At 35.0% G+C, this 11,757-nt stretch overlaps 1 protein-coding gene across 1 annotated transcript in view; it reads left to right on the top strand.

Moving 5' to 3' along the window:
• UNC80 (unc-80 homolog (C. elegans)) overlaps window positions 1-11,757 on the top strand; it is a 242,259-nt gene that overhangs the window by 19,786 nt on the left and 210,716 nt on the right. Inside the window, 2 exon segments of the mRNA XM_012661211.1 lie at window positions 1,650-1,789; window positions 10,556-10,817. Coding sequence (XP_012516665.1) covers window positions 1,650-1,789; window positions 10,556-10,817 — 402 coding nt within the window.

The raw sequence follows: 11,757 nt of genomic DNA on the forward strand, positions 1-11,757 counted from the left end.
ATCTGTACCCCCATAATATGCTGAAATAAAAAATAAAATAAAATAAAATAAAACATATTTGACATAGTAAACTTAAGCAAAGTATGTACATCATACTAAAACCTAAAATCTCTTCATGGTGGTACTCTGACATTCATTTCTACTTTTCTTCTCACTAGTAAATTGGCTCACACTAATAAAAAAAAAAAAAAAAACTCCTGTCCCTGATTCTCCGTGCCTTCCACCACCTGGCACCATCCCTCTTAAATGGCCTTATGTCTCATCCCTTTAGTCAGTTAAGCATTGCCTCCAACTTACAGTGCATGCTCATTTTAGCCTCTGTTTCCTCAGACTTGTTTCCTCTAACTGGAATACTCTTTCCTCCTTGTCCCACTTGTCTAAATTTTATCCTTGTAAGGACAAATTAAGATCTCAATTCCCTGTGAACTCCTGTCTAATTAGTCTAAACCTACACTGTCCGATATGGAAGCCACTAGGCCCATCTGGCTATCCACCACTTGAAATATGGCTAGCCTGGATTGAGAGTATAAAACGTACACTGGATTCTGAAAATGTAGTATTAAAAAAAGAATGTAAATTCCTTTCTTATTTTTATATTGATTATATGTTGAAATGATAATTTGGAGTTAAACAAAATATATTATTAAAATTAATTTCACCTGTTCCTTTTTACTATGTTTAACGTGTCCTCTAAAAATTTAAAATCATATATGTGGCGGTTTGTGGATTACATTACATTTCTGTTAGACATGCTGCTCTAACCTATACTTACCTGTCTTAAAATTTAACTGTAACCTGTTGAATTTAAGGCTCAGATTCATCTTAGATTGTTTTTAATCTCCCAAATTACCTAACATGAGGCACTCATAAGTATACTCATGCTAAAGGATTCTTTGATCAAGTTTGGAGGACTTCACGAAATTTCTAACTGTATTGATCTTGCCATACATACATCAGGGTTGAATAATGCCTTATTTTGTGCATAAAAATAGAAATTGTAAGGACTAAACTACTATGATAGATTTTTGAGGGTCTTTATACTTTAGTGAAAGATTTCATCTATAATACCTATGGGAAAATATTTCACATTACCTGGGCAGCATTACATTTAGCAGCTCAATGTAATTAAAATAAGCTACTTGGTAAGAGAATTGCTGAATGTATACTTATAAATCAGAATAAAGATCATCATGTCCAATTGGAAAAATGTATTGCACCCCTCTGCTGATGAACAATGAATGAAAAACTTGAACCTTGCATTTCCATTCTCACGTTCTGCCGTCAATTTGATTAGCTTCCAGTAACCTGGTGCTTGTTTATAGCCTCACCCCTCTGTTCAGTTCACCTCAATATGATGGATTGTTAATTTGGAACTCTCCTATAGATACTTGATGTGGAGATGAAAAAGAAAAGAATCGAGGACAAAATGAAATAAAAATATTTGAAAGTATTTAGCCTAATGCTTGGAATGACACAGGTGCTCTCTAGAAGTCTGTTTCCAAAATTCTTCGGCCTGTATGACATTATAATCAGTTGTGCTGAAAAAAGAAAAACCCATATAAGTAGCCATGTTTGTAATATGGTCATTAATTCTAGATGATATATCTGAAGGAAAAAAACCACTAACCTTCTATCTCCACCTCCCAAAGGGACTCCAGGTGGTCTGTGAAACATTCCAGCCAGATTCCATCTCACCCAAGGCCACCATTTCAGGCTGCCACCGAGGAAACTCCTTTGATGGAAGTCTGTCCTCCCAAACTTCCCAGGAAAGGGGACCATCACATTCCAGGTACCTGATTGCAATGTTAGAGATGAAATGTATCACTGGTCACCAAAAATTAAATGTGCATTTTTAGCTACTATTATAGCCTCTGTTCCTTAAAATATTTATGTGCATGATATGTGTATACACATTCTTAGTCAAGGTATAATTAGATTAATAGTTGTAGAAATGTGCTATCTCATTTCAATACACTAGGGTAGAAGTGGGAAGACATGTCTGATTTAAGAGATATCTGAATTAGATACTATTTTTAATGTTCAAGTGCAGAAACTCAAACGATGGTATTGAAAGATTACGTTGCAGAGATGTTAAAGGACCTGTTTTAATGTATAAGTATACTTTATACCAGCAGATCCTTGTATTAAAATGAGTGCTTCTAAAGTACTGAGAATTTAAAAGTGTGTTCTTTATAAACATTCCTGTTATCTAACATACATAGTGAATATACTTGAAAACATCTTCCCCAGAAATAAGAACTAGTCTATTGCTTCCTACTCCCTGCTGAAATCATGGATACCTGAAGTCAAGAGGTTTGCCATTCCAGCAGGAGTCCCTGAGATCATTTGTATATCCCTACTTTCAAAAGAAATTACAGCCTAGTGGATAATGTTTTTTTTAAAAAAAAGGTATTTAAGAAATAGTTTTATTGAGGTATAATTTATAGAGCATAAAATTCACATCTTTTAAGTTTAGTAAATTTAATGATTTTTAGTAAACTTACGAAGTTTGTACAACTATCACTACAATTCAATTTTAGAGCATTTTCATCATCCAAAACTATCCCTTGTGCCCATTTGCAGTCAATCCCATTCCCACACCCAGCTCCAGATAACCCCTAATATACTTTCTGTTTCTGTTGGGTTGTATTTCTAGACATTTCATGTAAATTTATACAGTTCGTGGTCTTTCGTATGTGGCTTCTTCCACTTAGTATAATGTTTTTGAGTTTATCCACATCATAGCATGTATCAGTAGCTAATTTCTTTTTATTGGTGAATAATATTCCATTGTAAGGATCTATCATATTCCCTTTATCCATTCATCAGTTGATGAATATTTGGGTTGTTTCCACATTTTGTCTACTATGAATAATGCTGCTGTAAACATTCACTTACAAATTTTTCTGGGGGCATAGGTTTTCACTTCTGTTGGATAAATATCTAGGAGTGGAATTGCTGGATCATATGGCAAATTTATGTCTAATTTTTTAAGAATCTGTCAAACTGTTTTCCAAAATGGCTGCACCATTTTACATTCCCACTAGCAACATATGAGGGTGTGTTCATCTATATTCTTGGTAACACCTGTTATTGTCTATCTTTTATTATAGCCATTCTAGTGGGTGTGAAGTGGGATCTGATTGTGCTTTTAATTTACTTTTCCCTAATGGCTAATGATATTAAATATATTTTCATGTGTTTATTATCTATGTGAAAATCTTCTTTGATGAAATGTCTATTTAAATGTTTTGCTCACTTTTTAACTGGGTTATCTCATTATTAAATTTTAAGAGTTCTTTCTATATTCTGGATATAGAACTTTATTTTAAAAAAAAAATAGATTCACAAATATTTTCTCCCAGTATCAGACTTGCCTTTTCATTTGATAATTTTTTAAAGGATCTACCTCCATCTGGCGCTAAAGCCAGGCAACATGGGTACAATGTTTTTGAAAGATTTCTTAGAATTGTTGAAAGCATGGAATCATATAAATACAATTGTTTTTTAACCAAAATGCTATTATGTTGTGCTTTAAAAAAAAAATATGTAAAGAATGTGTTTATCTTCGTGTCTTTATTTAGACTTCAAAAACAAGAGACCCAATTAATAATCTACTGATTGAGAATATAAAATTTTGACAGAAATTTTAGTTGTGTAAACAGAGCTATTTGTGTTTATTCACTGATTTACTGTCCTGGGACAATGATGATGATGAGTACTTTGTATCATAAGTGAAATCTAAAAAAGTTGAACTCACAGAAGTAAAGAGTAGAATGGTGGTTATGGTTGGGGGTAGGGGGATGGATAAAAAAAGGGAAGATGTTGATCAAAGGGTACAAAATTTCAGTTAGGTAAGAGGAATAAGCTTTAATGAGCTATTGCACAGAATGGTGACTATAAGAAATAATAATGCATCCTGTATTTCAAAATTACTAAAAGAGTAGATTTTAAATGTTTTTACCACAAAATAAAAGTATGTGAGGTGATGGATTTGTTAATTAGTTTGATTTAATCATGCCACAATGTAAACATATATTACATTGTACTCCATAAATATATAATTATACAATTATTATTTGTTAATTAAAATATAATTTTAAAAATTAAAAATAATGTGGCAAGAACTCTGTGAGGTATCCAGTACAATCTCCTATCACTTAGCTGATGCACAAACAACATTTGCTTAAACACTTTAAGCAATGAGGAATTTAGTCCTCTCTGATGAATCCCATTTCATTTTTAGATAGTGCTCTTTAGTGGAATGTCCTTCTTATATTTGACCAAAATTTGCTTTTCAATAGTTTCTGTGTATGTTTCTTGAATTACTTGAATTAGTTTTTTTGCTTTTTTACTGTTGTGTAACAAATTACAAGCTTAGTGACATTAACCAGCATGCATTTATTATGTCACAATTTCTGTAGGGAGAAATGAAGGCACAACCTAGGGTTTTCTGCGTTCTCTGCTTCAGGGTCTTACCAAACTGAAATCTAGGTGTCAGCATGAACTTCAGTCTCCCTACAGGCTTGAGTCCACTGTGAATTTTATTGGGGTCCACTAGAATGGACAACATCCATATCCACAAATCTCTTTGAGATAATCCCATCTTTACCTTAGGCTTCTGTTGAAGAACACCACCTGTAAGTTTCTTAGATGTCATATATATACATATTTGAATAACACTATCAAAGTCTTTAGAGGGCCTTTTGTCTGATGAAACAGTATTCTGAGGTATGGCCTTAGATCATTCAGAAGTCTTAACAAATGACCTTACCTCTTCACCCTTGGCTCAACTTTAGATCATGTTTTTCCAACAGTACTCTAGATTTGATATTTTCTTAGAAGCTGTTTTTTAATTTTAGCATTATCTGCCATCTGGAGAGGCTGAGAATTTTCAAAATCATCCAGTCCCAGATCATTAGTCTTTAACAGTTCTTCCTTTAGTTCATATCTTTTCTCTCTCAATTTACTATATGCAACAAGAAGAAATCAGAAGGCAACTTCAACACTTTATTTGGAAATCTCCTTTGTTAGATCAACCAGTTATTTAGGCACCTTTTTTTAGCTTTCCACATCACAGCAAGCAACTTTCTGCCACTACATAATAAAGATCTCCCTCCTCCGGTTTCCAATAGTATGCTTCTTCTTGTTCAGTCCTTCTCACCAGCAGCCTCCTCAAAGTTCAGGAATTCTACTGACAATCTGTCCAAGACAAGTCATGCTTTAAAAAAAAAAAACAACAAAAAACACTTTCCTCAAAGTCTATACTGCTTCTACCTACTGTCTAGTTCCACAACAATTCTCAAAATCTAGGGTTTTATCTTGGCACCAAAATCTGTATTCATTATCAATTTCTGTATAACACATTATCTTAAATCTTAGCAGCTTAAAACAAAAGACATCTATTCTCTTACATAGTTTCTGAGGCTCATGAATCCAGAAACAGCTTTGCTACGTGATCATAGCTTAGGGTCTCTCAAGATGTTGGCCAGGGCAGCAGTCATCTGAAGACTTGACTGGTTTGTAGGACCTGCTTTCAAGCTCCCTCAGACGGCTGTTGGCCAGAGGACTCGATTTTTCACCATCTGGGGGGCCCTCTCAGCCGTAGTAAGCACTAAAAATTTACAAATGTAAACACAAATGGTGTTTGTTTTCTCTGACAGAATCAGTGTTAACGGTTCCAGTCTGATTTGCCTGTAAAAACAAAGCCAACTATAATGTCCAAGATTTTTCTTTGCTGGAGAACATTTTTCCCCATTCTCTGATATTACTACATTGAAGCATCTTCATGTGTATGCATGTATATGCGTTCTGTGACACATACATGCACACAGTCACCTACAGCACACATCCGCTCACATGTGTTTTTCAGACGTGTGGCACTTTGGAAAAATGAATTAGGTCTTCTTGCTGCCTAGCTGTAGTGGTTGGTTGCCATGGAAATCATGTGCAAGGTAACTTTCAGAAAATGCTAATGCTAATGTGTCTTCATTGGAAGAGTTTATGTATTAGTCAGAAACGAAGAGAACTTTAATAACAAAACAATACTAATATCCTAGCAACAAGATCTGTCTGCTTGTATCAAACACAGTCAATTCATTATCTCTTTTGCTCTGACCCTGATTGAACTGCACATCAGTCTTCCCTGCACTCTGCAACCAGTGAAAAGGTAGCTAGGTTTTTTAATTAATGTGAGATTTCATCTTTAATTACTATATGCATAGACTTAATTTATGTTTCATTAAATACTGCATAGGGTCAAGACTGATTTCCACAGTTCTCTGCCTCCGTAGATTGTCTGTTGTTTCCAGAGTGCTTATCTGCCTTCAATACTCTCTAGTTTCAGTTCCCAATCCTAATTCATAACAACTTGGTTTCCCGCAGCCATAGTTGCTTGGAAAATAGATTAAAGCAATTCTTACCTTTTCTGAAAATCTTTTTTGTCATAATACATTATTTTATGCATATAATTTTATATAATGCTAATTATAGAAAAAATTTTGAATGTATAAAATATTAAAAAATAAGTAAAAATCACCCATGAGCACATTAGGTAGCTATAAATATCAACTTTTTTTATATGTGCTTCTCATTATTTTTACATACATTATTTAGAAAAAAGTTGTATCCATATTCTTTTATAAAATTTCATTTTTTATTTTTATAAGTTACTCTACAAAATAACTTATAGAATCATTTAATATTAGAGTCAAAAAGAACTTTTCTATCACATGATACAATGAGCTTCCCCCATATTATTTTTATGTAGTTATGTAAATTTGTCTCCCACATGCCAATTAGTTTGTTAACTAAAATGACTTTTATCAGTTATTAATAGTCAGTGACAAGTTCATTACATCTGATAATGCTGTCCTAAATGACATAAAATTTTGCTTTTTAGAGATGAGTCAGTCCAGTATAGCTCACACTTTAAATCAAATAAACTAGTGCTTGAATAATACCTTAAATGCAGGTGCTGCAGGTTATCAATATTTGCTACAGAATGTTTTAATTCAGTATTGTTTCAAATGAGTCTCTTTCAATATTAAGCAACTGAAATGTGAAATTACTTAATAAATTTTGATTACATAAGATGCAGACATGTTTTTAGTCTCTGATCACAGCTTAATATTGGTGGGGTCTTGCTGTTCTGCAGCCCATAATCTGCTGAAATGATATATGCTATAAGAAAGTAGTTAACAGCTACGGGACTCAATGATGCAGTTAGCAATTACTTTCCAGTCAAATACATTTTGTGTGCAGAGAGAGACATAAATCTAGTCACTGGTGCCCTCAGGAACAAAATTGTCAACATATTAATTGTCTCAGTTATGGCATTTCCATATAGGAATTATTTTTGATGTTGGCCTAAAAGTGCAGAAATCATGCTTACATGTTTCTCTAGGGCAACTGTCCTTCAATCTTATTAAGAGTAGCCAAGAAATACCTGGGGATGTAGTTTAAAAAAAGATTCCTGGAGCCCACCCTCAGAAATTCCGGTTTAATAAGTCTGTGGTAAGACCTGGTGTCTGCATTTTTCCCGACCTTTCTCCTTCCTTTCCTCCTTAGGGTTCTCATAGAAATGGTTTGCTGGCATCTCATATGGAATACTGCTCTAGAAATTTGAAATAATTTATGAAACTCCCTAATCTAGTTTACTAACTAAAAACATATCATTCTCTGAGATATAGGGCAGAAAGTAAAGGGTAAAGAATAACTATAGCTAGTCCAAGGCGGGGAAATAATCCTGTCGCACTACTAATATCTGCCTTAATTACAGCAGCCCAGGCAAGAAAACAACGGTTCTCACAGGCTCTTATAATAAATCAAATGATTGTCACAAAGGTTTGAGGACCTAAAATTACCCAGCGGTATCCAGCCAACCTTATACTTTGTCTTTTCTTCATAAATCCAAGAGTACAGTGCTGAAAGAGAAAAGAAACCCCACTATCTTAAGTATAAATAATAGGCTGAGAAGAGTGGTTAGGTCATGCTTCTTTAAGAAAGAGAAATGGATGGGTGGGGGAAGGAAAGAGTATTGAAAACGTTTTAGGAAACAGGTAAAAATGAGAATCAAAGTTGTTACTTTCCTTCACACCGGTTTGGAGGTGTAATCAGGGTCTCAGGAGGAAGCAAGTGGCACATTGGCCAATTTGAAAAGATATTAAAACAGAGGTCATTTATAAAAAAGGATGAATTTGGAGCTGAGAGACAATAAATCAATAACTGGCACATCAGGGCAGGCATGATAGAGATTGAGGTCGAAGTGATAAACCCAGTCAGATTATGCAGGACTTATTGGCCACTGTAAGGAGTTTGCATTTTATTCTAAGGGTGAACGAATAATCTATTGGAAGGGCTTGAACAGGGGTTGGGGGAATAAGAGAAGAGACAATGAGACCAGTAGGAAGTCATTGCAATAAGCCTAATGAGAGATGTTGATGATTAGGACTGGGGTAGGGTTCTGTAGAACTGATGAGAAGTGGTTGGAAAGAGAATCTATGAAAGTTTATCATGGATTGAAGGTTGTCTTGTAACTTATGTCCAAAGAGTATTCTAGTTCCCTGGAAAAAGGATAAACTCTGGCATAGCATATATAGGAATTTAAGGGATTGTAGGAAGCTTTTCGTCATATAACTACCAACTCAGTTAAATAGTTAGTATTGTAGCACCTTTTGTGTTTGAACTTCAACTTCAACTTATATTTAATTCAAGAATGTTAGACTATAAGAGAGCATTAAAGTTCAAAACCACTGTGTACATGGGCAATGACCCCTCAACACACACAATGGACAATGCTATTAACAAGAGTTGCAATAACAAAGTATGACGTATGTTTTGATATGGAAGTAGAAAGGCTATAAAAATAATTTACAGAGCATCAGACATAGTTTGGGTCTGTATTTTTGAACTTTTTACTGCAACACACAGTAAGAAATATATTTTACTAATGACTTGACAAACATGTGAAGTGAGACAAAATTTTCACCAAACATACAAGCCCTTACTCTGTAGATTTTATTCTAGTTAATAGGTTAATAGTAGTTGTGTCCTATTGAATTATTTTCTTGAGCCACCAATGAGTCATAAATCTTCGATTCAAAAAATATGGGCCAGAGAAGTTTAGGAAGATCTCTCCTTCTCACTGTCAGTGGCTGAATTTTTTGTGGGAGCTCTTTGTGTGTGGGTAGTACCCATCTACTAGTTGATGGTGGGGTACAAAAATTTCTCTTTGGCATCATCTAATTCAGAAGGAAATTGTACTTAGGGGTTAAGTTTAGGCTTTAGATTTAAGATACCGTCTTGGATCCCAGAAGATCTAAATTCATATTTTGTCATTTATTGTTTATCTTCCTCACTAGACCGTATGTTCCTCAAGGTGAGGAAGTTAAACTTACCTTCATATCCACTAATGCCTTAGTCAGCTCAGCTGCTATTACAAAGTACCATAGCCTAGGTGGCTTATAAACAACAGAAATTTATTTCTCACAGTTCTGGAGGCTGGAAATTCAAGATCAGGGTGCCAGCATGGTCAGATTCTGGTGAGGGCCCTCTTCTGGGTTGCAGACTGCTATCTTTTTATTGTGTCCTCACATGGTGAAAAGAGGGCAAAAGAGCTCTCTGGTGTCTCTTTTATAATGGCATTAATCTCATTCATGAGGACTCCACCCTCATGACTTAATGACCTCCTAAATGCTCCACCTCCTAATGTCACCGTATTCAGGGTTAGGATTACAGCATGTGAATTTTGGGGGACACATTCAGTTCATTGTTCCTAAGATACCTAAGATATTACATTATGTTGAGTAAATGCTTAAAACTATTTTGTAGTGGAACGAGACTGAACATTAAGTAATGAATATATCATGTATTTAAACTGAATCATGGAATCCCAGAAACTTGAGATTTTTTAAATCAGTTTTCCTATCTGACAATGATATATTAAATTTAGAATTTTCAAAATTATCTTATTTCACTCATAGTAAAACTTTTGTTTAGCATTTTGCAGTTTCCTTAGTTCTATTACATAATATTTTCACAATTGAAATTAAAATAGCCCAATGAAGTAGGCAAGTCAAATATCATTTCTATTTTTATCAGGATAAAAGCCAAATCTGTTCTTAGTATAAAAGAAACATCATGATCTGAACCTCATCTATTTCTATAGTTCTCACTCTCATCATTGTCCACCACCCAAATTACTCAACAACTATACTAATTACTTATGATTTCCTCTCCAAACTCATGATTGTTGAGATCAATATCTTTGTAGGCATTCTTCCCTCTGACTGAAATGCTGTTTCCTGTCCCAACCTTAACTTTGCCTGGCCAATTTCTACCCATCCTTTGAAACTCTCTCAATGTCTCTACTTTCAGGAAATGTTTAGCAAAAGTGGGATGAGCGAGACCAGTTAGGAGGCTATTAGAGTAAACCAGACAAGAGACAAGTTCATGAATAAACGAATGAGAAAAGTAGAGCTATAAGCCATGTTGTGCTGCCCCTTGGGAAGCTTGACTGCCAATATAATTATCTTCTTTCTGCCATTCGGATTAGGGCCTCTCTCGTGATACCTCCATGCCAAAGGTCCCGCTATGCCACCTACTTTGACGTTGCTGTTCTTCGCTGCCTACTCCAGCCGCACTGGTCTGAAGAAGGCACTCAGTGGTCTCTGATGTACTATCTGCAAAGGCTGCGACACATGTTGGAAGAGAAGCCAGAAAAACCCCCAGAGCCAGATATTCCTTTCCTACCCAGACCCAGGAGTAGCTCTATGGTGGCGGCAGCTCCCTCGCTAGTGAACACCCACAAAACCCAAGTAAGAGAAATTCTGTCCATTGTCATTCGAACCAACAACTTAAGCTGTTAACAGATTTTCTTTTTCCCTTTTGCACGTCCGGCTCTTGTGTGCTCCATTGCTGACTATTTGGTTGGTGGATTACTCTGTTGCCATTATCCTTCCCCTTCATCTTTCACTGCTGGACCCTTTTGCTGCTCTTTAGCATTTAATCTACCATTGGAAGAAGTGCACCTCTTGCACATGCTAATTTAGTATAAGCCTTAGTTTATCCAGAATCGTGGGAAATTGGGTCTTCTGGATAATCAAAGTACTAATTAACAGAGAGTTCTAACATTAAATCTATTAATTACTACTATCATAAAATGTGTGACACTAGCATTTTACTGAACATGATTGAACCTCCTTTGTGTAACTCAAAAGTTTCCAGTGTCTCAGTGTCATCATTGGGAATATTGCTTTTTGATCATCTTGCTTTATTTATTATAAATGTTTGGAGAAATCAACTGAATGCATACTGATGTGGTGACATCTCCATGAAAATTGCTTTTTGATAAATGAATGAATGTCCTAATATCAGCTTGAACACTTGTTCTTCCCCTCTTTCTCATCGACAGTGTGCATTGAAAATGTAGACAAAAATGTGACTTGCACTGTGTTTCAGTTGTTTGAGTTTACTTAAATGTGAATTAGCTAGGTCTGAAATTTTTTCTGCATATTCTGAAAATAAACATGAGCAATATCAGAGTGAAAAAGAAATACATTCTATTTTAGTAGTAAATATTTTGTCCCATGTGGATATTTCCGTTAGTGAATCATTAAATGGAAAAATACTCTTTTTAATTAAAAAAAGAGAGATCCCTGTCGTTTCTTATGATCGAGTAATATTCCATTGTGAACATATACCAAATTTTGATAATCCACTCATGGATTGACGGGCACTTGGGTTGTTTCCACTTTC

This window comes from Propithecus coquereli, unplaced genomic scaffold, assembly GCF_000956105.1.
Source record: "Propithecus coquereli isolate 6110/MARCELLA unplaced genomic scaffold, Pcoq_1.0 Scaffold70, whole genome shotgun sequence".
Taxonomy (NCBI): domain Eukaryota; kingdom Metazoa; phylum Chordata; class Mammalia; order Primates; family Indriidae; genus Propithecus; species Propithecus coquereli.